Here is a 27,494-nt window from a genome sequence, read left to right on the forward strand (position 1 = left end):
TCTCCTGGCAGAGTGAATAGCTCCCCACATCATTGTCTCCTGGAATCAGTACACGGTGAGTCCCAAAGGTCCTGGTAGAAGCAGGAAAGAAGCTCAGTGTCCCCTGAAATGAAGCTGGGCTGTCTCTCCACTCATATCTCTCAGCTCTAAGAACTTCAGAATGTCTGTAACTCCCCTTGTCTTAGTAACTGATCTTTGACAAACATAAAGCAAATGCTGGTGACCGAAGGACTGGGAATGTTTAGAACAAAGGATTATGGAACCTGAACCAATGTTATCTCCATTGGCACTTAAGTCAGCAGTTGTGTTTTGTTCACTTTATCAGACCTTCACCAAGAAGATTTCTCATGAAGAACAGTGATTTCCTGGGCTTGTATCCCATCTTCCATACTTGGATGATTTCTCAGAACATGGTGTAGTTTTTTTTTTTTTTTTTTTGCCTCCAGGGTTATTGCTAGGGCTCAGTGAGGGTACTGCAAATCCACTGCTCCTGGAGGCCATTTTTTTTCCATTTTATTGGAGAGGACAGAGAGAAATTGAGAGAGTAGACGAAGACAGAGAGACAGAGAGAAAGGTAGACACCTACAGACCAGCTTTGCTGCTTGTGAAGTGTTCCTCTGGCAGATGGGGTGTCAGCTTGAACCCAGCTCCTTGTATGGGTCCTTGTGTATAATACTATGTGTCCAACTTCTAGGTGTGTCAATGTCCCCCCCCCACCCCCAACCTGGTGTCTTCATGGCTAATTTATTTTACATTCCTGGACTGAAGCAGCTCTTATAGACTTAAACATGCAATCTCATACAAATGAGCACATATTGGTGGATTGGCACTCCTAAAATAGAAATGGTCTGCCTTAATCCTTATGTTCTTCTCTCCTCAAAGGATCTTGGAAATTTCCTTCCCTGATGAGCCAGAGACTGGAATCTGGCAGGAGGTAAGGAGCTGGGTAGTAAAAAATGCTGCCACGAGGAAAGCCCTTCCTAAATCTGCCCAGCCTTGATTCCTCAAGATCATCACCCCGGACCTCTTGTCAGAGTGACACTTTTTGGGGAATGCTCAAGCCCTCTCCCATGCCCACCTGCAAGTTAAGGGGCACCAATGACCTCCACCTCAGAGCTAGATGGCTGTGAAGTCCTCCCTAAGACTTGAAAGAAAGCAAATACTGCTGTGAGTCCTCCCCTCCACCCTTTCAGTGAAGAGTTGGGGAGGGGTGTCTTCCATTTGTAGATATCTAGTAGGCATAGTTTAATTAAATTCCAAAGGGCCTGTGGCTATACTATTTTTTTTTTCCTGAGCCTGAAATCTGATATGCAGGTGGATCCAAGTTAATGTCTGAGGAAATGATGTCATGGCTGGAAAAAGGACCAGAAAGCTGGATCAGGGAAAAGAGTAGCTCCCAGATATGGGAAAAATGTATAAATATTGTTGACTGTAAACCCCATTGAATTAATGTGATATGGGGCTCATATTCAGCTTAGGAGCCTTTGTGACTCCTGCATCCCTATAGATCTGAGCTCACATTCTTTAATCTATCAGTTTTTCCTCCTTAACTCTGTCCTCTGCCTTGTTCACCTAGTACATATGAAGGATTCATTAAACACATGTAAGACAAGAGAGGCAGGGAGAAAGAATTCTTTCTCTCTCTGCCTTCCTGTCACTATAAAACAAACCAACAAGGAATCCAAATAAACAAAAAAACAATGAAGACCAAGTGAAATTTCATAGACTGTGAGTGATATTTTTGGCTCTCTCTCTCTCTCTCTGTCCTTTATAAAAAAAAAAATCTAAAGGGCACATTTAATCAAGGAGTTACCTCTCTGTAAATGTGTCTGTAGGAGGCTCTTGTTTATTTCTCTAACAATACATTTGAAAAAAATAATAAAGCAAGTATTCAGTTCCTCTGAATACTAAATATAATTATATTTAGTCCTGATGATGGAGAAGTAAGCCAGTCAAGGAAACTCCAGATTCCCCTGTAAGCCAGTACTGAGCTCATATGGTTAATTGCAGTTGGTGTCTACTCCAAACACAGAGCAGAGCCTAGGGCAGGTGCCCAGCACACACACAGTTAAGTTCTGCACATGTGACCTTATTGCATTTCATATTGGCCCCTAGAAACAGAGAAAACTCATTTATTACTAAGTGTTTCTTTTATAGCCCATAGGGATTTGGCAGGAAGAGACACACATTCACCCCCCCCCCACGCCCAAAATCCCATTTTTGTTCTGTCTCACTTAGTAATTTTAAACAAGTCACTTACAGGAAAGTGAAAGTGAAACAGAAGTCTGATATAAAAGTTGGTTCACAGACAGGACAAAGGATTCCTCCTGAGTTCCTTAAGATGCCACCGGTAAGTTCTCTGAAATGTTTATTTTTATTAATTTTTATTATTATTTAATATTTTTAATTTCCTTTATTTATTGGATAGAGACAGCCAGAAATCAAGAGGGAAGGGGGTGACAGAAAGGGAGAGAGACAGAGAGACACCTGCAACAGTGCTTCACTTCTGAAGCTTTTCCATTGCAAGTAGGGACCGGGGGCTCAAACCTGGGTCCTTGCCCATTATAACATGTGCACTCAACAAGGTGTGCTACCACCTGGACCCCTCTGAAATTTTTCATCAGTAATTTTCTTTTCTTTTTTCCTTCCTTCCTTCCTTCCTTCCTTCCTTCCTTCCTTCCTTCCTTCCTTTCTTTCTTTTATTTAAAAAAGGAGACACTGAGTAGGGCACCAAAGTAAAAACCCTGGGTGGAAGGTGAGGGTGGATGTTCAGCTTCATGGGGTTGGGGGTATGAGACACAGTCTTTTGGTGGTGGGAATGGTGTTTATGTACACTCCTATCAATTTGTAGTCATACAAATCCTTATTTAATTACTATGAGGGGGAAAACTGATTGAATGTCTCAAACTTTTTAAAGAACATCCTGAGTCTTTTTAATACATAGGCTGAATCTTTGACATGTTGACTCTCTTAAAAGCTTAGTCCAGGGAGAACAAAGCAATTGGTGGCATAGCTATATGCAAATAATGTCAAAGTACATAAAATATGGTAAGGATACATATGACACAGCAAATCCTAACAAAGGGATTTTTCAAAGTGAATCCAGTTGCCAAACAATGTGATTATTGCAATAACTATATATTGGCTTCTTAAACCCTAAGACAACAGGAATCTCCTATGAGCCTATGTTTCTCCCCATCCTGGAAACTCTGGGGTGGAATTCACTTCCCTTAATGCTTCTGTCAAGTCAGGCCGAATGATATTGCATCCACTGATTCCAGCCTAATCAGTGCAACGAGTACCATGTCAGCATGCTTCACTTCAGACTGTACAGAGATATCAGACTGGATTGCTAACCCTATACCCTCATCATTCAGGTGAGACCTTACATTTAATGGTATTCTCTAGTTCCATTTCAGGAGGTTCACTTCCTAACAAAGTCACAAAACCTAGATATAGGCCAGACCCCATAAGATAGAGCATATGTTCACATGTATCCATAAATCAGGGCAAAATATATATCTGAAAGCAAAAATACACAGTAGTCTGTAGTGAGTCAGTATCAAGTTCACTTAGACTTAGATACCTCCTCACCTACTCACTCTAAATCTAACCTTAGCAAAGCAAGGACTGCAAAAGCTGAGTAAGGGTAAGAGACTGGCATACTTTAAGGATGTCTCTTTAGTCACTGTCAGGCCATTCCACCAGCTGGGGCCCTAATCAGGGAGTCCTGAGATTCTTAAACAGATTTGATGGGCCTAGACCTGAAATAAATCCCTGTCTCCATTGTTACTGGTCATCTCTATCAGGAACAACAAAACTGGCCCCTTTTTGGGCCCCCACAGGACCTTTCCCTCAACCTGGATCAACAATGGTAGAGAATGCTCCATCCTCCAAAGGGAGGATGGATAACATAATCTATGCTACACCTGAGTAAGATGGGTCAATATTGGGGCAGCATGGAATGTTCCTACACATGACCGCAGAATGTGAGCTCAGATCTAGAGGGATGTAGAGGTCACACAAGCTCCTAAGCTAATTATGGGCCCCAAATCACATCAAATCAATGGGGTTTACAGTAATATGTATACCCCTTTCTCATATTAGGGAGCTACTCTCTTCCCTAATCCAGATTTCTGGTAATTTTCCCAGCCATGACATCATCTCCCCAGACAATAGTTAGGATCCACCTGCATATCAGATTTCAGGCTCAGGCAAACACACACACACACACACACACACACACACACACACACACACACACACACACACAACCCCACAAGTATAGCTACAGGCCCTTTGAAATAGAACTAAAATATGCCTACTAGCTATCTACAAAATGGAGGACCCCCAACTCTTCATCTGCACTATTCCAGCCTTTAGGTCAATGATTGTTCAGTGATTTTTTTGGCTTTGTATATTTACTCTCTTTTCAGCTACCAGGTTCCAGATGCTAGGAGGATGCGTCCAGACTTCCCTGGACAGACAACCCCACCAATGTGCCTTGGAGCTCTGCTTCCCCAGAGCCCTTCCCCACTAAGGAAAAAGAGAGACAGGCTGGGAGTATGGATCAACCTGTCAATGCCCATGTTCAGCAGGGAAGCAATTACAGAAGCCAACCTTCTGCATCCCACAAGGATCTTGAGTCCATACTCCTAGATGGTTAAAAAACAGGAAAGCTATCAGTGGTGGGGTGGTATATGGATGTCTAGTGGTGGGAATTGTCTGAAGCTGTATCCCTCTTATCCTATGGTTTTGTCAATGTTTCCTTTTCATAAATTAAAAATTTAAAAAGGAGATATTAACAAAATCATAGGACAAGAGGGGCACAACTCCACACAATTCCCACTACCAGATCTTTGTATCCCATCCCCTCCCCTGATGTTTTTCCCCTCCCCTGATATATTATTCTTTATCCCTCTGGGAGTATGGACCCAAGGTCATTGTGGAATGCAGAAGGTGGAAGGTCTGGCTTCTGTAATTGCTTCCCCACTGAACATGGGTGTTGAGTGGTCAATCCAGACTCCCAGCCTGTCTCTCTCTATTCCCCTAGTAGGGTGGGGTTCTGGAGAAGGGGAGCTCCAGGACACATTGGTGGGCTTGTCTTTCCAGGGAAGTCTGGTCAGCATTGGGCTGGCATCTGCAACCTGGTGGCTGAAAAGAAAGTTAACATACAAAGTCAAACAAATTGTTGAACAATCATGGACCTGAAGGCTGGAATAGTACAGATGCAGTGTAGGGGAGTACTCACTGCAGACTATTGTGTACTTTTATTTTCAGGTATATATTTTGACCTAGTTTATGGATACATGTGAACATACGCTCTATCTCATGGGACCAGTCTATATCTAGGTTTTGGACTTGGTTAGGAAGTGAACTACCTGGAATGGAATTAGAGAATACTATGAAAGGAAAGGTCTCACCTGAGTAATGAAGCTGAAGGGTTGTCATTCCACACCTGAAGTCACTGGACACAGTCTGAATTGAAGCATGCTGAGGTGGTACTTGTTGGCATTGATTAGGTTGGGATTGGCAAATACAATATTATTTGGCATGAATTAAGAGAAGGATGCAGGAAAGTAGGCCCCACCCTAAGGTTCCAGGATTGGGGGAATTATAGGCTCTACAATGGAAATATGAGGTCCTTGCTGACTTAGGGTTCAAGAAGACAATAGATAGTTAATGTTATACTCACATTGTTTGGTAATTGGGTAAACTTCGAACAATCCCTTTATTATGATTTGCTGTATAATATCCAACATCACCATAATTTATGTCTTTTGACATTGTTTGTATATAGGTGTGCCACCAATTACTTCTGTTCTACCTGGTATAGGCTTTTGAGATAGTCAACATATCAAAGTCTCAGCCTGTGTATTAAAAAGACTCAGTCTGTGCTTTAAAAAATTTGCAACATACAGTCAATTTTCCTTCTCGTATTAATTAAATAGAGATTTATATGACTACAAATTGATAGGAGTGTACATAAACACCATTCCCACTACCAAAAGACTGTGTTCCATCCCTCACCTCCTCCCACTTCCCCCTGCTGCCACGAGAAGCCGAGTATCCACCCTCCCCCTCACCACAGGGTTTTTACTTTGGTGCCCTACTCTTGATTCAGTCAGATGCTGCTTTTAGTTTCCCTTTCTGTTCTTCTTTCTCAACTTCTATTGATGAATGGGATCATCCCATACTCATCTTTATCTTTCTGATTTAGCTCAGTTAACATAATTCCTTCTAGCTCCATCCAAGATGAGTCAGAGAATGTGGGTTCATTGTTCTTAATAGCTGCATAGTATTCCATTGTGTATATATACCACAGCTTTCTCAGCCACTCATTTGTTGTTGAGCACCTGGGTTGCTTCCAGGTTTTATTATGAATTGTGCTGCTATGAACATAGCTGTACAAATATCTTTTTGGTTGGGTGTTATGGAGTCCTTGGGGTATATCCCCAGGAGAGGAATTACTGGGTCATATGATAGGTCCATGTCTATTCTTGTGAGAGTTCTCTAGACTGCTCTCCTCAGAGGCTGGACTAGCTTACATTCCCACCAGGAGTGTAGAAGGGTTCCTCTGTCCCCACAGCCTCTTCAGCATTTTTGCTCCTGTCCTTTATCATGTTTGCCATTCTCACAGGAGTGAGGTGGTATCTCAATGCTGTCTTTATTTGCATTTCTCTGATAATCAGCAACCTGGAGCAATTTTTCATGTGTTTGTTAGTCTGTTGGATCTCTTCTGTAGTGAATGCTTTGTTCATATCCTCTTCCCATTTTTGGATGGGGTCATTTGCTTTTTTGGTGCTAAGTTTGTTGAGCTCTTTGTATATTTTGGTGATTATTCTGTTGCCTGATGTATGGCATGTGAAGATCTTCTCCCATTGTGTGAGGGGTCTCCTTGTTTGTGTGATAGTTTCTTTGGCTGTGCAGAAGCTTTTCAATTTGATGCAGTCCCATTGGTTTGTTTCTGATTTAGTCTTCCTTGCAATTGGCTTTGTATCATCAAAGATGTCCTTGAGGTTTTAGGTGGGAAAGTGTTCCACCAGTGTTTTCCTCTAAGTCTTTGATAGTTTCTGGTCTAACATCCAGGTCCTTGATCCACCGGAGTTTATATTTTTGTTTCTGGTGAGATAAGGTGGTTCATTTTCATTCTTCTGCATGTTTTAACCCAGTTTTCCCAGCACGATTTATTGAAGAGAGCCTCATTCTTCCATTTAATACTTTGGGCCCCCTTATCAAAGATTAGATGCCCATAGGTGTGGGTGTTTAGTTCTCGGCTTTCAATTCTGTTCCACTTGTCTGTGTTCCTATTTTTGTTCCAGTACCAGGCTGTTTTGATAATGATGGCCTTATAATCTAGTTTGAGATCTGGGAGTGTGATCCCTCCATTTCTGTTTCTTATCCTCAGGATTGTTTTTGCAATTCTGAGTGTTTTCTGTTTCTAGATAAATGATTGTAGTTTATGATCTATTCTCTTAAAGAAGGTTGGTGGAACTTTGATGGGTATTGTGTTAAATTTGTATTATTGTGTTAAATTTGAATATTCTGGGGAGAATATTCATTTTGACCATATTTATTCTTCCAATCCATGAGCATGGGATGTCTTTCCATTCTTGGTAACCTTTTCTATTTCCTTGAATAGTGACTCATAGTTTTCTCTATGCAAGTCTTTCACTTTTTTGGTCAGCATTATTCCTAGATATTTTATTGATTTTGCTGCAACAGTGAAAGGGAGTGATTTCTGGATGTCTCCTTCTCCTTCTCCTTCTTCCTTTTCTTCCTCTTCTTCTTTTTCTCCTCCTCCTCCTCCTCCTCCTCCTCCTCCTCCTCCTTCTTCTTCTTCTTCTTCCTCCTCCTCCTTCCTCTCCTCCTCCTCCTCCTTCTTCTTCTTTTTCTTCTCCTTCAGATTTAGTGTTTGCATAAATAAATGCCACTGATTTTTGTACATTGATTTTTGTAGCCTGACACCTTGCTATATTGCCTAATAACTTCCAGTAGTTATCTGCTGGATTCTTTTGGTTTTTCTATGTATACTATCATATCATCTGCAGATAATGAGAGCTTGACTTCTTCCCTTCTGATCTGTATTCCTTTGATTTCTTTCTTTTGCCTGATTTCTATGGCAAGAACTTCCAATACTATGTTGAAGAGTAATGGTGATAGTGGACAGCCCTGTATAGTTCCCAGTCTGAGGGGGAATGCTTTCAGCTTCTGTCCATTGAGTATGATGTTGGCTGTAGGTTGCTATATATGGGATCCACTGTCTTGAGGAATTTCCCATCTATTCCCATTTTTTGTAGTTTTTTGAACATGAATAGGGGTTGGATTTTGTCAAAGGCTTTCTCTGCATCTATTGAGATAATCATATGGTGTTGGTTTTGCTTTTATTGATGTGGTGAATGACATTGATTGACTTATATATGTTGAACCAGCCTTGCATTCCTGGGATAAATCCCACTTGGTTGTGATGAACAATCTTTTTAATATACTGCTGTATCCGGCTGGCCAAGATCTTGTTTAATATTTTGGCATCTATGTTCATCAGAGATATTGGTCTGTAATTAACCTTTTTTGTTGTGTCTCTATCTGCTTTTGGTATCAGGGTGATGTTGGCTTCAGAAGGTGGAAGGGAGTATTCCTATTTCTTTGATCTTATGAAAAAGCTTTAGAAGTATTTGCATTAACTGTTTCCTGAAGGTTTTGTAGAATTCATTTGTGAAACCATCCGGTCCAGAACTTTTGCTCTTTGGGAGATTCTTAATAACTATTTCAATTTATTTGTCTGTGATTGTTGCATTTAGGTTTTGTAGCTCTTCTTGGTTCAGTTTTGGAAGGGCATTTGTTTCTAGAAGTTCTTCCATATTCTCTAGCTTGTTGGTGTATAGTTCTTCCTAAAATTTCGCATGATTTTCTGGATTTCTGTGGTGTCAGTTGTGATATCTCCTCTATCTATTACAATTCTATTAATTTGAGTCTTCTCCCTTTTTTGTTTAGTGAGTCTGGCTAGGGGTTTGTCAATCTTGTTTAATTTTTCAAAGAACCAACATTTGGCTTCATTGATCTTTTGTATGGTTCTCTTATTTTCGATGTTGTTTATTTCTGCTCTAATTTTAGTGATTTCTGTCCTTCTGGTTGCTCTAGGGTTCCTTTGTTCCTCCTCCTCTAAGTCCTTAAGGTGTGCAGTAAGGTCATTTATTTGAACTTTTTCTTGTTCTTTAATATGATTGTATGGCTATGAGTTTCCCTCTCAGTACTGCTTTAGGTGTGTCCCAAATATTTTGATAACTTGTGTCTTCATTTTCATTTTTTTCCAGGAACATTTGAATTTCTTGCTTGAGTGCCTCTCTGACGCAGTAGTTCTTAAGCAGTATGCTGTTGAGTTTCCAAATTCTGTGACTTTTAATAATTTTCTGTTTGTTGTTGAATGTTAGCTTTACTCCACGGTGGTCTAAGAAGATACTTGGGATGATTTCAATGCTCTTGAATTTGTTGATACTGTCTTTGTGGCCTAACATGTGGTCTATCCTTGAGGATGTGCTGTGTGGATTTGAAAAGAATGTGTATTCCAGTTTTTTGGGGATGGAGGACTCTGAAAATGTCTAGGAAGTCTAGTCTCTCCAACTCTTCATTTAATTCTCTTGTTTCTTTGTGGATTATCTGCTTTGTTGCTCTGTCTAAGTGTGGGAGTGGAATGAGGGCCACCTGGGCAGGACAGAGAAGGTCCACTTTTGCCTGTCCCATTTTGCTGGGATGAGCCGGGTCCTTACTGGTAAGGGTTCACATGTGACTGTCAATCAACCTGTTCAAATATATGTGTACTGTTCCCTGTACAGTTACAACTGTACTATCACCCTGCCCACATACACACACACACACACAAACACACACACACACCAAGACCATGGTTATAAACATGTTGTGACACCAGTAAAATCATCCTGCCTCCATCTGGTTCTTCAGGCTGAATAAAGAATCAAAAAAGTATGAGAAAGATATACAAATAAACAAAAAAAAATAAGGATAATTCTCTTTTGCTTCCTGTAGTCATGGGAGAGATGAACAAAGCTTATTCACTCTTCCACATGGCTAGAACATCAGATTAATAACTACAGTCAAAACCGAAATTGAGAGGAGGAAGTGCGAGTACAGTTAGAAGAGTCACTCAGTGGGCAGGTGTACAAGCTGGGTCAAAACCTTCCCCAGACAGAGAAATGGGGGCCTGTGAGATCTTGTGGGAGCAGAGAAGGAAATCAACCTGAGAGAGAGCTCTTTCCCTGTACCTGTTAATATCTTTTTAAAGTATTCTCCTTCAGTTTTCAGATACTTGAATAGGTCTTGTTCCAAAGACATATTTTGAGGTGATAGATATTTGTTCTGCTAAAATCACAACATACAGAGACAAAACACAATACTATCTTCAGATATGTGTGCTAACGTGATATGAATATATATATAACAAAATGCATTAACACAGTACAACAGACAAAACCCAGAGAATACATAATTTTTTAAAACAAATGCATGGAACAGGACACATATGCAAAAATATATAGATATAACATAACAATATATAAATAAAACAAAGTAAAAATATATAAAATAAAATACATAAATGTAACAAACACATGCGTGCAGAGAAACAACATATATATCACATACAACACAAGTAGCAGAGCACAGACACAAACACCCCAAGGAAACAGAAAAACAGTGCACACTCATTCATACCATACTTGCAGATGTCACATGTGTGTCCACAGAAAACACATACACAACACATGTGCATGGTAATCACACTGAACAAGCTCTCCCTGTGAAGAACATTCCAGAAAAGTATGAGGATGGAAAGCCAACAGGAAAAGCTTCACTGCCCCCAGCTGATCACCACTGTGAGGAGGAGCTCACAGGCTCTGCTGAGGCTCCTCTATTCCTGCATCCACCCACATCCCAATCCCCCAGCCAGGGCCTCTACTGTGGTCTGAAAGTTGTCTCTGTCATCTTGCTTTCATCTGTTGCAGCTTCCTAAAGAACCTCAGCCTGGAGACCTGATTGAATTCACCTACAATAACTCCCTGCACTGGGCTCTCTATGAAGGGAATGGCTATGTGGTCCATCTGGCCCTTAAATGTAAGGATTGCTGAAAATGTAATTTTCAAATATTTGTCAATGTGCTGAGAATAGTTGAAAGGAAGAAGTGATGGGTGATACTCTAGTGTGCTGATCCTGGCAGAGCTGAGCTGCCCTGCACCCACATCCCTCTCCCCTGGAGTCAGCACAGGGGGTCCCAAAGGTCCTGACAGAAGCAGCACAGAGACTCAGTGGCTCCTGCAGTGGAACTGGGCTGTCTCTCCATTCAGATCTCTCAGCTCCAAGCCATCTCCCTGGGCTGAGAGTCTGCTTGATCCCAACCAGCACAGCTTCTGAAGATATATGCCTCAAAGCTCAGAGAAAGTTTCTTCTCTTTTTCTCTATTCTCTTCTCTTCTCTTCTCTTCTCTTCTCTTCTCTTCTCTTCTCTTCTCTTCTCTTCTCTTCTCTCCTTTCCTTTCTTTCCTTTCCTTTCCTTTCCATTTCTTTTCTTTTCTTTTCTTTTTATTTTATGGGGGATTTAACTGGGGACTTTTGAATCTCAGGCATTAGGGGAGAGTCTCTTTGCATAACCATTATGTTATCTACCCTGCCCACCCAAGAAAGCTTCTCATCAAGAACAGTGACTGTCAGTGCTTGTCTTTTGTTCTCAGAATTCTTCATAGAAGAAAATGTCTTGTATTATTTAGTTAATTGCTCTTAATGGATGTGAACCTCACAGTTTCATATCAGAAAAGCTCTCACAGAGGGCACCCTAAGTATGTGAACTGTTTCATTCAGGAGTAACTGGACATCTATAAATGGACATCCAGAATGCAAGGGAGCAGTTTCAAGGAGAATGCAGAGAACAGATGTGGCGAGAATTGTGTGGAACTGTACCCCTCTTATACTACAATCTTGTTGATCATTATTAAATCACTAAAAAAAAAATAGGGAAGTTTTCAATGGAGGAGATGGGACACAGAACTTTGGTGGTGAGAGTTGTATGGAATTATACCCTGTTATCTTATAATCTTAAAAATTATTTATTAAGTCACTAATAAAAACAACAAACAAAAAAGAAAAAGAAAAAAAATACAGAGAGACAGCCACCAAATTAGATGGTGTGGGTTCATGTTCTACACAGCACAGTCCTGCAACATTTGATGTTCTCTTCACCTCCCATATTTACACTGCCGGGGGGGAAAATCATTGTCATCATCAGAGAATTATAACTGCATCTTTCAACCTATGTCTGAAAGTATTGTCTACCTTAATAGTATTGGGAAAAGGTTTGAAATGACAATGAATTAAGATAAGACCATTCTTTTTTTTTTTATTATCTGCATTTATTGGGTAGAGACAGCCAGAAATAGGGTAGGGGGAGATAGAAAGGGAGGGAGGAGGGAGAAAGATAGACAAATGGAGCACTGCTTCAACAATCACAAAGCTTTCCTCATGTAAGTGGGGACAAGGGTTTGAACCCCAGTCTTTGCGCATTATAACGTGTGTGTGAGATGAGACCATTTCAACCAGGTCAGCTTCAGGACTTGTATGAGATCATGTGACAGGAAAGATGTGTGTCCATTTTGAACAAAGCTTATGGGTCTTGGATAGTTTCTTGCTTTCTTTTTTTTTGGCTCCAGGGGTTTCACTGGGGCTCAGTGCTGGCATTATGAATCCACCACTCCTGGAAGACATTTTTTTTTCTGATTTATTGGAGAAGACAGAGATAAACAGAGAGGAGGGCGAATAGAAAGAGAGGGATTAAGATAGACAGCTGAAGACTTGCTTTACTGCTCCACACCTGAAGCAGATCCCCTGCAGGTGGGGAGCCATGGCCTCAAACAAATCTTTGCATGAATCCCTGTGCTGAGTAGGATGTCTTAGTAGGATGTGTGTTTAACTGGGTGCACCACAGCCCACCTCCTTAGGTTTTATTTTTAATAAGTTATTTATTTATTTTGGATAGATACAGAGAGGCATTGAGAGGGAAGGGGATATAGGAGGAGAGAGAGAGAGAGAGAGATGCAGCACTGATTGTGAAGCTTTCCCCTTGCAGGTGAGAACTGGAGGACTGAACCTGGACCTTTGGGCACTGTAATGTGTCGACTCATTCAGGTCCCCCATCACCTGGCATCACCATGGACAGGTTTTCTAAAGGGGATGATCTCTAAGTAGAAACCCTCAATAGGCACACAATAGCACTTATATTCTTTGCTCATGAGTTATCTTCCTCTGGACTCAATGTGGGGTAGAACTGGATTTTGCCATCTCTTCTGGGGATCCACCCCTGTGCCTATAACTGAGCAGGTCACAGCAGGGAAGACAGAGTGGCAAAGGGTCCTGAGCTCTGTTCGTTTAGTGCAGTGGAAAGAGCCTGCCCTTTGGCACTGAAAAGAAGCCCATACATACCTGGTCTAGAACTTCTCACAACACTGAAGTTTCCTAAGGTCATTCTGTATCCATTATCAGTTTGAAATTATGTATTAAGTTACCTTGAAAATTCAGGAAAGGAATGATGTAAAAAAAAATCAGTGTCCAATGTCTGAAACACAGCGGACTTTGAGTTTTTAGGAATTCAAATACAAAAAAAAAAAAAAGACAAGTGTTGCAAACATTATTTCTTTTCTTTTTTTCCCTCTCCATTTTTCACTTAATTGCCACCAAGATCATTGTTGTGAGCACTAGGAATCTACTGCTCCCTACAGCCAGTTTTTTTCTTCTTTCATTTATATTGGAGAAGACAGAGAGAAATTGAGAGTGGAAGAGGACAGGAAGAGAAGGAGAGAGAAACACAGACACCTGCAGACCTGCCTCAACACTCATGAAGCCTCCCCTCTACAGGTGGGAGCAGGGTGGAGGGGGATGTTGACCTCAGGTCCTTGTATTTGATGCTCAATTAGGTGCACCAGGCCTGGATTCCACCACCATGATTCCTAAAAGCCCAGTTTCTCACAACCTAAAATGCTCTGTCATAGTGGACACAAGCAGTTTGTGAAATAAAAACAAGTATCTGTGAATCCTACAGTTACATTTCTGAAAAGGCAAAGAGAAAAGTCAATAGTAAATCCCTGGTCCTTCCTCTGAGTCCCGTCCCTTCTGTCTGTCACTCCCATTGATTGTGTCTCTGATACCACAGGTGACATCAGCTGGGGTGAGTTTTTCAGCAATATGGTGAAGTGGTGCAACAAGGGAGTGGTGAAGCGGGAGCTCCTGAAGGACGTGGTGAAGAAAAATCCCTATAGAGTCAACAACTTCTTGGACTCTCAGTACCCCCAATGGTCTCTAAACAAGATCCTGAGTACTGCCAAGAGGAAGGTTGGGGAGGAGATGGAGTACAGTGATCTGAGGAAGATAAGCAGATGCTTTGTCATCTATCTGAGATACGGGCTTATTTGCAAGGAGCAGGTAAGGCTCTTCATGAGGTGATCCCTTGCCCTCCTGGGGGTTGGTTTGTCCTGGCGGGACCAAGCTGTGTAGTCAGAGGAGAATCACTATGAAGGATGAAAACATGGTCATCTGGGACCCTCAGACATCTCTTCTTACTTACATGAAATTCGATACACACACACACACACACACACACACACACACACACACACATACCTGTTATAACATCTATACTTCTCAACATACAGATTTGTCAGTTTTATTTTGAAGCACTGTATATGCTGTATTTATTTTCTTGATAACATTTTAATTAGTGATTTAATAATGGTTTACAAAATCATAGGATTACACAGTATAGTTCCACACTGCACCCACCACCAAAGTTCTGTGCTCCCTACTCTCCTTAAAGACAGCTTAGTTATTTCTGGCTTTTTTCCCTTCTTTTAATATATATATATATATATTTCAAGTTCATACATTTTAGTTCTCTGGATTCCACACGAGTGAAACTATTTGGTGGTTGTCTTTCACACCTTTATGGGTTTCATTGACCATAGTCACCTCCAGTTCCATCCAGTTTGTCCCAAGGACATAGTATCCTCTTTTGTAGCTAAATAATAGTATTCTATGAGTATATATCCCATACTTTACTTACAGTCACCTGTTGATGGGCATTTAGATTGCTTACATATTTTGGCTACTGTGAATAATGTAGTTATGATCATGTGCATGTATATGTCCCTTTGAGTCACTGTTTGGAATGCCTTTTGGAGAAATACCTGTGAGTGGTATTACTCATAAGGTAATATGGTATTACTCATAAGGATCATAAGGTATTTTCATTTTTATTTAAGCCTTCTCCATACAGCTTTCCATACACACTCTTCAATCACACATGCTGAGGCATGAATAATTCATCCTGAAACACTGTTTTGTGGACGGAACAAATAAGCAAGAATCATGAAAAGTGATAATATACATGCTTCCAGTGCACATGGGAGACACTGCTAAGCTGAGTCCATCTCCTACATGTCCAGGACAAGAGATTAAAATTTCAGCTAAGACGAAGTTGTGGATGAAAGTGAGGAGTCAGTTAGAAAGGTTACCAAGTGTGGCAAGTGAAACACAGGTGTGTTGATTTAGTTCTGCCTTTTGACAAAGAGCAGAGAGGGAGATGCCTTGATAGAGAGAGTGCTTCAGGTGCTGGGCTGTGGCACACCTGGCAGAGGGCACATGTTACCATGAGCCCAGTTCCCACCTGCAGAAGGAAAGATTTGCAAGTGAAGCAGGGCTGCAGACGTCTTTCTGTCTTTCTCCCTCTCTACCTCCCCCTTCACTCTCAATTTCTGTCTTTCTCTATCTAAGAAATAAAGACAATAAAAATAAAATTAAATAAAAAAAGAGAAACTCTTAACCTTCAACAGTTAATGTCTATAGATAGTAGCCTCTGTCAATATGTAGAAGCCCTTCCCTAAAGAAATTTTGTGACAAGGACATATTCTGAGATGTCAAGTATTTGCTCTCCTATAAACACATCTAATGTATAGTCAAAACATAACACTGACCCCACAAACATACATGTGCGAACACAACATGTAATCACACATATAACACCACATGCAAAACACAGACCTGTTAATGCATATACAAACAGACTTGCATGTAGCACAACACATACACAGAACACACACGTAACAAAACTATGTATATAGACAACAAGTGGCAGTCCGGCAGAGTGTAGCGGGTTAGGTGCACATGGCATAAAGCACAAGGACCAGCAGAAGAATCCCTGTTTGAGCCCCTGGCTCCCCACCTGCAGGGGAGTCACTTCACAAGAGGTGAAGCAGGCCTGTAGGTGTCTGTCTTTCTCTTCCCCTTTCTGTCATCCCCTCCTTTCTCCATTTCTCTCTGTCCTATCCAACAATGACGACAACAATAATAACTACAACAATTAAACAAGGGCAACAAAATGGAATAAGTAAATAAATATTTTTTAAAAGACAACAAGCATAGCACGCATACAATACAAATAACAAAACATATATACACACAAAAACAAACAACACAAAGTATGAACACCCATGCTTACTTGTAGGTGCTGCATGTATGTGCACAAAAAATACACATGTATGATACACTGGGCAACCAACTCACCTATTTCTCAAGATAATTTTTTTCCAACTATGGCGCACAATTTAGAGGACCCCCCTCCCCAAACAGCATCTGGATTGAAAACTCAGACAGCAGATATGCTTCTCTTGGCTACTACCATGTATTGGACACCAGCAGGGGTTCCCCAAGACTATTTGTAGCCTCTTCTGTGACCTGGAGTGTGTCTACCATCCCTTTGTCTTTTGCAGTTTTGTGAACTTCCCAAGAGTGGAGACCTGATTGAGATTTTCTACAAAGGCCACCAGCACTGGGCCATCTTTGAGGGAAATGATTACGTGGTCCATCTGGCTCCTCCAAGTAAGAACTGCTGAAAATATAATTTTCAAAAGTTGTAAACCTGACAGGAATAGGTGAAAGATGTGAGGCTGGTGCTCCCCCCAATCAGTTTTTCCTTGAAAAGAACTGATAAGCCCCCATATTCCTACCCTTCTGGAATCAGCATGTGGGTCCCAAAGGTCTATACAGAAGCAGATGTTGGGGCACTGGGCAAAATCTTCATTCTTCTAGGTTCTTCTGAAACTAAACCGTGCAATACAAATAATATTAGGCATATCAGCACAGGACAGAAAGTGTGAATTTTAATAATAACTTGCATAGAGGTTATCTGGAAAATAAGCCCCCCTCCCACATTATTGAGAAATGAAGGGTACTGGGGTATTGGAGCCAGATGGTAGTGCACCTGGTTAAGCACTCACATTATAATGCACAAGGACCCAGGCACAAACCTCTGCTCTCCACCTGCAGGAAGAAAGCTTCACGAGTGGTGAAGCAGGGCCATAGGTGTCTCTCTGTCTCTCTCCCTCTCTATTTCCCCCTTCTCAATTTCTCTCTGTCTCTACACAATATATAAATAAATTAAAAAGAGAGAAAAATGAGGGGTGTTTTTATTCCAAACTTATACTGTCTGAGGAGTCAGAAGGGGTCTTTAAAATGACAGAGAAGAGAAAGGAATTCACATTTTCTTCCTTTTGAAAATAGGCATTATGAGAATTTCACTGTCAAAGAGGAAGATACTATTCTAGTGCAGAGAATTCAGGTCTTCATTTTAAAAACAATAATCTACAAACAAATAAATTAACTATGGAAAAATCCTGGTTTTGTATAACTTATGGAAATCTGAGTATAGCATTTAAATTCCTTCCTTGGGTCTAGTCTGGATGTCCCAGGCATAGAAACCAAGCTGATGAATGAGGAAAGAGAAATTGGATTAGCAGTGAAATGACAAGATACCTACGGAAGGAGATATTTGCAGAGTTTCAATAAGAAGGAAAGACTTTGGGAGGCCTGACAATGGTGCACCAGTTATGTGCAAATAATAATATGCATAAGGACCCAGGTTCGAGCCCCACTCCCTTCCTACAGCGAAGATGCTTCAGGAGCAGTGAAGCAGGTCTTCATCTCTCTCTCTCTCTCTCTCTTGCTTTCCCTCTCACTCTCTCTCTCACTCCCACTCCCTCTCCCTCTTCCTCTCTCTCTCTCTCAATTTATTTCTGTCTTAGTAAATGAAAATAGGTTTTCTACCTTCTATGGGCTTATGATCTGTATTTTGTCTTGTGGTTACAGCTTTACCACTCTCCATCCCTCTGGGAGCATGGACCCAGGGTCATTGTGGGTTGCAGAAGGTGGAAGGTCTGGCTTCTGTAACTGCTTCCCCGCTGAACATGGGTGTTGACTGGTCTTTTCATGCTCCCAGTCTGCCTTTCCCTTTCCCTAGTAGGGTGGGTCTCTGGGGAACAGGAGCTCTAGGATACATTGGTTGGGTCCTCAGTCCAGGGAAGACTGGTCGGCATCATGCTGGCATCTGGAACCTGGTGGCTGAAAAGAGAGTTAACATACAAAGCCAAACAAATTGTTGAACAATCATGGACCTGAAGGCTAGAATAGTACAGATGAAGTGTTGGGGGTACTCACTGCAGACTCTTGTGTTGTGTACTTCTGCTTTCAGGTATATATTTTGCCCTAGTTTATGGATACATGTGAACATAGGCTCTATCTCAGGGGACCTGGTCAATACCTGGGTTTTGGGACTTTGTTGGGAAGTTAACCACCTGGAATGGAATTAAAGAATACTATGAAAGGAAAGGTCTCACCTGAGTAATGAAGCTGAAGGATTGTCATTACACACCTGAAGTCTCTGGACACAGTCTGAAGTGAAGCATGCTGAGGTGGCACTTGTTGTGTTGATGGGGTTGCGATCCGTGGGTGCAGTATTATTTGATATGAATTGAGAGAAGCGTGCAGGAAAGTGTGCCCCACCCTAAAGTTCCAGGACTGGGGGAAATATAGGCTATATAGTGCAACTGTGAGGTTCCTGCTGTCTTAGGGTTCAAAAAGACCATGGATAGTTATTGTTATCATCATATTATTTGGTAATTGGGTTAACTTTGAAAAGTCTCTTTGTTATGGTTTGCTGTATAATACCCAGTATCTTGTATATAGCTGTGCCACCCATTGCTTCTGTTCTACCTGGTATAGGCTTTTGAGATAGTCAACATATCAAAGACTCAACCTATGTATTAAAAAGACTCAGCCTGTGTTTTAAAAAGTTTGAGACATACAATCAATATTTACCCTCTCATATTAATTAAATGGTGATTTATACGACTACACTTTAATAGGAGTGTACATAAACACCATTCCCACCACCAAAAGACTGTGTCCCATTCCACCACCGCCCCAGCTCCCCCCCCCCCCCCCCCGCACCCCTGGGAAGCCGAATGTCCACCCTCCCCCTCACCACAGGGTTTTTACTTTGGTGCCCTACTCTTGATTTAGTCAGATGCTGCTTTTAGTTACCATTTGTGTTCTTCTTTCTCAACTTCTACTGATGAGTGGGGTCATCCCATACTCATCTTTATCTTTCTGACTTAGCTCACTTAACATAATTCCTTCTAGCTCTGTCCAAGATGGGTCAGAGAATGCGGGTTCATTGTTCTTAATAGTATTCCATTGTGTATATATACCACAGCTTTCTCAACCACTCATCTGTTGTTGGGCACCTGGGTTGCTTCCAGTTTTTAGCTATTATGAATTGTGCTGCTATGAACATAGGAGTACACATATGTTTTTGATTGGGCATTATGAAATCCTTGGGGTATATCCCCAGGAGAGGAATTACTGGGTCATATGGTAGGTCCATGTCTAGCCTTGTGAGAGTTCTCCAGACTGCTCTCCTCAGAGGCTGGACCAATTTACATTCCTACCAGCAGTGCAGAAGAGTTTCTCTGTCCCCACAGCCTCTCCAGCATTTGTTGCTGCTATCCTTTTTAATGTATGCCATTCTCACAGGAGTGAGGTGGTATCTCAATGTTGTCTTTATTTGCATTTCTCTGATAATCAGCAACCTGGAGCAATTTTTCATGTGTTTGTTAGCCTTTTGGATCTCTTCTGTAGTGAATGTTCTGTTCATATCCTCTTCCCATTTTTGGATGGGGTCATTTGCTTTTTTGGTGCTAAGTTTGTTGAGCTCTTTGTATATTTTGGTGATTATTCTCTTGTCTGATGTATGGCATGCGAAGATCTCCCATTCTGTGAGGGGTCTCCTTGTTTGTGTGATAGTTTCTTTGGCTGTGCAGAAGCTTTTCAATTTGATGTAGTTCCATTTGTTTCTGCTTTAGTCTTCCTTGCGATTGAGTTTTTATCATCAAAGATATCCTTGTGTAGTTCCTGGTCAGAGGGGGAATGCTTTCAGCTTCTGTCCATTGAGTATGATGTTAGCTGTAGGTTTTCTATATATGGGCTCCTCTATCTTGAGGAATTTCCCATATATTCCCATTTTTTATAGAGTTTTGAACATGAATGTGTGTTGTCAAAGGCTTTCTCTGCATCTATTGAGATAATCATGTGGTGTTTGGTTTTGCTTTTATTGATGTGGTGAATGTCATTGATTGACTTATGTATATTGAACCAGCCTTGCATTCCTGGGATAAACCCCACTTGGTTGTGATGAACAATCTTTTTGATATACTGCTGTATCCAGTTCACCAAGTTCTTGTTTAATATTTTGTCATCTATGTTCATCAAAGATACTGGTCTTTAGTTTTCCTTTTTTGTTGTGTCCCTATCTGCTTTTGGTATCAGGGTGAAGTTCGCTTCATAGATGGTGGAAGGGAGTGTTCCTGTTTCTTTGATCTTATGGAAAAGCTTTAGAAGTATAGCTATTAACTGTTTCCTGAAGGTTTTGTAGAATTCATTTGTGAAGCCATCTGGTCTAGGACTTTTGTTGTTGGGGAGATTCTTACTAACTGTTTCAATTTCTTTGTCTGTGATTGGTGTTATATGAATTGTTTTTTTAATGAGGGAAGAAATAAGGAGGAAGTAGGGTTTAGCTTCTCAAATCATCTTCCCCTCACAGTGTTCCTCTGCTTCTTCTTAAGACTTCCAGGCTGCAGTCTATGTGTTGGGAAGCAGGTCTCCTTCCTGTAAGTCACTTGTTCATGCTCTCTGGGTGTGCAGGTGAGGGTGGAAGAGCTGAATTCCAGTTGTGCAGGCGGGGCTCTCCTTTATACATGTTTTGCTCTGTTATGATGTCTCTTTGTTCTTTATTGTTACCATTGTTTGTGTTTCTGGTTTACTTAACTGAGATGAAAAGAATGCACATTTTATCCCAAGAGTGGTGTGTTTATTATGTAATGCATGAGGCCAAGGTAGACACATAAAATATGTTAAACGATGTGAAATGAGTTCCTATATGAAAAAGGACACAGATTAGCATCTGAAACAGTATAGTCTGATACAAACATAATCTTTCAAATTGGCAGTATTAGAAAAATGAATACTAGGGCAGGGATATAGCATAATGGCTATACAAACAACTCTCACACTGGAGGCTCTGAGGTCCCACCTTCAATCCTTTGCACCACCATAAACCAGAGTTGAGCAAAGCTTTGGTACCAAAAAATAAAAGAGAGAGAGAGCGTGAAAGAGAGAGAGAGAGAGAAAAGAACAAAAATTTAATAATTACTTGTTACCACGATTGTTTAGAAAGGCCAGATTTTTGAACAACCTAATTGCTTCATCACAGAAGAAATAGATAGCAGAAAAAAAAAATGGAGTCTGCCAATCACTTGTTTTGAAAGGGAAAACAACTGAGCCCAGCAGAGAATCCCATCTCCTTCCTTCTAGTTCTGCCCCTTTTCTCTCCACCTTTCAGTTCTCTGCAACACCTGCTGACACTGTCTCTGATTCCAGAACCCACTGGCTTGCTCAGCATGTTCTGGAGTCAGAAAAGCACAGCAGTGGTGCAGCGGGCGCTCCTGAAAGATGTGGTCAATAACCATAGTCATCGGGTCAACAACCACTCGGATGACACGTTCCCACCACTGCCTGTGAACAAGATCCTCAGTGCTATGAAAAAGAAGATAGGGCAGGAGATGAGGATAGAGTTCAGTGCTTGGAAAACGAAATGTGAGGTCTTTGCCACCTATCTGAGATACGGACTGATCACCAAAGAGCCGGTAAGGACCTCTCTGGGGGATGATCCCTCTTCCTGAGTTGACAGGCTGCAATGCATGTAAATACTGTCACACAACATGTAAATGCTACTCACAACATAAGTCTACTCTACATCTCAGAAGGATTCCCCCTCCCACCCCAGTTACCAGGTCCTAGTTTTGAGGGGACCTCTATTAGCAGAGCTGAGGACCCCAGAGAGGACAGGGCTCTCTGCTCCTAGGGTCTCACAGGTCATGATCATCAGCAGGGGGGCTTCATCATGTCCATCTGCAGCCCCTCATTCAAGACCCCTCCTGTGGCTTAAAGATTCTCTCTGATAGCTCAGTTTTCTCTTGCAGTTTTGTGATACCCCCAAGTCTGGAGACATGATTGAGTTTTTCCGCACCGGCTATCAGCACTGGGCCCTTTATGAGGAAGACGGTTACGTGATCCATCTGGCTCCTCCAGGTAAGATGGTTTATATAATGATTTTCAAAATATTTCTCAAATAGAAGAGAATAATAGAAAGAAACAGGAGAACAAAAAGCACAGGTGGGTTTTACCTGACAGAGCTAAGCAGCCCCCATATCCCTGTCTCCTGGTGTCAGCACAGGGGGTCCCAAAGGTCCTGACAGGAGCAGGAAAGAGACATAGTGGTTTCTTCAGTGAAGCCAGGCTGTCTCTCCACTAGATCTTTCAGCTCCAAGCCATCCCCCTGAGGGGAGAGTCTGCTGTGACCCCAGCCAGCATAGCTTCTGATTGCCTGTGTCCCAAACTAGCTTTCTCACAAAGGACATTGGTTCTCAGTGCTTGTCCTTTGTGTTCAGAGGATGTCATAGAATGATTTTTTAAAATTTTATTTATTTATTTTCCCTTTTGTTGCCCTTGTTGTCTTTTTATTGTTGTTGTAGTTATTATTGTTGTTGATATTGATGTTGTCATTGTTAGATAGGAAGAGAGAAATGGAGAGAGGAGGGGAAGAAGACAGAGAATGGGAAAGATAGACACCTGCAGACATGCCTTCACCTCCTGTGAAGTGACTACCCTGCAAGTGGGGATCTGGGGGCTTGAACCTGGATCCTTAGGCTGGTCCTTGCTCTTTGAGCCACATGGGCTTAACCTGCTGAGCTACCGCTTGACTCCCTCATAGAATGATTTTTTTTCTTAGTACAGCTTCTGAGAAGCAACAGCTATGAGTTTACACATCAAGAACTACTCATAGGGATGCACTAACTCTGTCAGCAGAATAGACAGGAAGGGGGAAACAGTAAAAATGAGAAAGCTGAACTTGTGCCCTTTGGATACAGAGAGAAACATTGTCAAACCTGGTGTTTACATCTTTTCTCAGCACAGCAGTCTTGTAGCTGTCTCCATGCTCCAGCAATTGTGGTAAAATGGAAATAATTCCTTGAAAGTTAAAGAGAAGATTCAACTAGGTACAGTTTGGTTGGCAGCTCAGAGTGGCCTCTGTATCTCAGTGGTATAGGACAAATTTGATTTCTTTCAAAAGTTCACAATATGAAAAGACAAATGAATGCTTTCCTAGTTGATTGTCATGAGTACATCTAGAACTACCTGAACATTGCACTATAGGTCATTTCATGATGCAGATTGTGCAATGAATATGGTGGTAAACACTGACAGTCACCACGTTTGTGGATTTTCAAATTATTTATTTATTTTTATATTTATTTATTTATTATTGAATAAAAGCAGATAGAAATTGAATGGGGAAGGGAGGTAGAGATGGAGAGAAACAGAGAGACACCTTCAGCTCTGATTTACTATTGTGAAGCTTCCCTTCTTCGGGTAGGGACCGAGGGCTTGAACCTGGGTCCTTTTGAATTGTAATGTGTGTGCTTAACTTGGTGAGCCACCACCCAGTCCCTATTTATTTATTTTTAAAAGACATTAATTTATGTCTATGCATGAGAAAAATTAGATCTCTACTTTGACATATGCTGTGCCAGGAATTGAACTTGGTGTCTCCCACATACAAATCCTCCATTCCACCTGCTGAGAAGTCTCCCCAGCACTCATATTAATAGACTTTAAAAATTTGGGCCTGAGTGGTGGTGCACCTGATTGAGTGCACATATCACAGTGCAGTAGGACCCCTGTTTAAGTTCCTGGCCCCCACCTGTAGCAGGGAAGCTTCACAAGCCATTTAATCAGTGTTGCAAGTTTCTCTCTGTCTCTCCCTATCTACATCTTCCTTCTCTCTCAATTTCTCTGTATGATAAATAAATATATTAAAAATATTGCTTATCTTTGATATGTGGGGGAGATAGTAACACAACTTTAGTGGTGCCTGTGATATGCACAAATACCCTCTGGAATCTTATAGTCCTGTAAACCATAACTAAATTACTAATAAAATGGCACTGAGTAAAATAAAATAAACAAAAAATGTGACTATCCCAGATTTCTAAGTTCAAAGAGCAAAGTCAGTGAATCATTTGGTCATTTCTGTGTGAAAAGAAAGAGCAGAAGTCCACAGGGGACCCCTAGTCCTTCCTTCCTGTCTTGCCCCTCCTATCTCCACACTCAAGTGCCTCACAGCCCCGCTGATGGTGTCTCTGGTTCCAGATGATTTCTTGGGGAAGCAACACATAATCTCCTCGGTTGCACTTGGTTTTGCGGTCGTGAAAAGGCAGCCCCTAAAGGAAGTGGTGCAGGGCTGCCCCTATAGGGTCAACAACTACTTGGATGGCTGTCATTCACCACGACTTCTGAAAGATATCCTCCGTGATGCAAAGAATTCTATTGGGAAAAAGATGGATTACAGTCTTCTGCACTGGAACTGTGAGCACTTTGCCACCTATCTGAGATATAAGATTGCCTACAGTGTCCAGGTAAGACTCTCTATGGGGTGAACCTTGACCCTCCTGCATTTGTGGACATGGGTGAGCAGACTGTGCAGACAAAGCATTGACTGAGTTGGACAATGCAAATGTGGACCCTCAGGGCCCAGAAAGCTGAGAGTCAGTGTGTCTGAGATCGAATCTCAGATCTTGAATCCACTGAGGGTCTTTGGACAGGCCACTTTCCAGCTGGGCCTCTTTTTCCTCAGGTGCAAAAGGAAGGTTGAATGGAGAACTTCTGGTGACTTCTCTTCTGAGATTCACCTCCCCAAGGGCAGTTGCTCAAATGTTTTGTGCTGAAAAGTTTAGTTTTCCTGTGGTATACAGCCAGGGTGGGGCAATAGTCTGTATATATTTAGGGTTTTTTCTGAAAGATCATTTATATTTATGAGAGGGTGTAAGGCATTCCAAGATCAGGACAGTTCTCCTGAGGTCCCAATAGTATTTTGGGAAGGGAGCACAAGGTCTGTGAGTCCATATGTGAACTATAGACCATTTAGGGAAGATCCAGGCACAGCATCCATTTTCTCCCCTCACAGTCTCCAAATTTATTTTCTGAGGGCCCACTGCTACCAAGAGACAAGATTCTTTTTTTAATATTTATTTATTTACTCCCTTTTGTTGTTCTTGTTGTTTTATTGTTGTAGTAATTATTGTTGTTATCGGTATCATTGTTGTTGGATAGGACAGAGAGAAATGGAGAGAGGAGGGGAAGACAGAGGGGGGAGAGAAAGATAGACACCTGAAGACCTGCTTCACCTCCTGTGAAGCAACTCCTCTGCAGGTGGGGAGCTGGGTGCTCGAACCAGGATCCTTATGCTGGTCCTTGTGCTTTGCGCCACCTGCGCTTAACCCTCTGTGCTACCGCCCGACTCCCAAGAGACAAGATTCTAAGATTCAAGTCAGCTCTCCTTTTCAGAGTCTTCTTGGATATTCACCCACAACATCTGCAGGATTCTACACACATAGCATTGCAGAGAGGAAGGGCTCAGATGAGATGACTAGGCCTGACGTGGATTAGGAATAGAGATCCAGGATTTGGGTGAATGAAGTGCTGCATAGTTGGCCCTCTGAGTCTGCAGTCAGGGCTGAGGTGAAGTTCAAATGGGAGCTTCCAGACTGCACCTGTGAGCAGGACAAAGGCACAGTGACCCCAAGTGCTCTCCAGAGGCTCCTGAATTCTCCCTCAGCTTCCCCACAGCTCCTCCCTCTGTAGGGGAGTCACTCAGCTGGAAGCAGAGCCCAGAGCTGTCCCCACCTCAGCCCAGAGTGCTGGCCTAGGAAACCAGGCTCAGACCCTCCTTTTCCCCACCTGAGTCACAACAGGTGTCCTCACCTGGAGAGCTCAGGGCTCAGGATCTCTTTAGCTCATCATCCAATTCTCAGGATTGACAAGCGCTAATAAGCCCACCTGTGCTCACAAAACAAGGGAATTAATTCAGTAGGAGGGCAAATAGTTTGCATTTTTAAGCCTCTGGGTTTTATCCCTTCATCAAAAATATAAGAAGAAAATGAAGTAAGTAAAAAATGTTCACAGCCCCACCTTCAGGGGGAAAGCTTTACAAGTGATGAAGCAGTGTTGCAGGCGTTTCTCAGTCTCTCTCCCTATCACCCCCTTCCCTCTCAATTTCTGGTTGTCTCTATTCAATAAATAAAGATAATAGAATAATTATTTTTTTAAAAAAGGAAAAAAATGTTCACAACGTACAAACCTAGCACAGTCATTAGAGCTCAGCCAGCAGTATCCTGGAGAGAACTCTGAATTATAAGCTTCAGCACGGGAATAAAAAGGGCAGGAAAGGGGGGACTCCCAGGACCTGGAAGGTGGGGCTACATGTGCGGGTTTCCTGAACTCTGACCAGATGTTACTCATTTCAGGCGGACAATTTCCTGCGGGTGTTACAAAATAAGAAAATGATTGACATATCAGGGATTGAGGGGCCTGTCTGTGAAGAAGTGGTCAAGAAATCAGCGAAAGCTTGCAGGATCCAGGGAGTCTGTGCTGGATGTGGCTGAGATATGCCCCCAGAGGAGCCTCCCCTGCTTCCTCAGCCCATGGCTCAACACAGGCTCTGGCCTGTGAAAAATCTGGGAACTGTAGTTATTATGCTTTGGCAGTGTATTCCTTCTCACCAAATAAAAGAAAGTAATACTGCTTCCTTTCTGCTAATTCCAATATTTCTAGTTGCATGAGTGTGACTCTCAGGCCTCAGTTCCTTTACTTCTAAGCTGGGATGATGCTGCACTTCACATTGTGTCATTGTGAAGACAGCATGTAGGAAAACCCAGGTCCAGTGTCTGGTATACAGCAGGTCATCAGTCCATGTCCATTTCATATCTCTGCACCATCACCACACAGTCATATGGATGTGGCATACGAGCGTTACATAGCAAATATATTTCAATCACTCTCTGTTTTTAATTTCTCCAAAGTTGTGTGATTATCCTGGTCTGTTCTCTTTTGTTTGGCAAGTGTACTGAATTAGAGTTGTTTGCTTTTATGTTTATAATGAAGCTGTGTTCAACAGATCCATCCTAGTTCAAAATACCTTACAGGGGAAATGCA

General features: G+C 41.8%; 2 protein-coding genes across 2 annotated transcripts in view; both read left to right on the plus strand.

Moving 5' to 3' along the window:
- Positions 1–27,082, plus strand: LOC107522703 (uncharacterized). The gene is made up of 10 exons (XM_016189691.2): positions 1–55; positions 883–934; positions 2,239–2,350; positions 11,019–11,127; positions 14,209–14,477; positions 16,820–16,928; positions 21,822–22,087; positions 22,424–22,532; positions 24,654–24,919; positions 26,807–27,082. Exons 2-10 carry the CDS (start codon positions 906–908, stop codon positions 26,942–26,944), a joined length of 1,407 nt encoding a protein of 468 aa, XP_016045177.2. The 5' UTR covers positions 1–55; positions 883–905; the 3' UTR covers positions 26,945–27,082.
- LOC103116472 (organic anion transporter 7-like) overlaps positions 1–27,494 on the plus strand; it is a 272,851-nt gene that overhangs the window by 230,416 nt on the left and 14,941 nt on the right. The window lies entirely within an intron of this gene.

This window comes from Erinaceus europaeus, chromosome 17 (assembly GCF_950295315.1).
Source record: "Erinaceus europaeus chromosome 17, mEriEur2.1, whole genome shotgun sequence".
Lineage (NCBI taxonomy): Eukaryota > Metazoa > Chordata > Mammalia > Eulipotyphla > Erinaceidae > Erinaceus > Erinaceus europaeus.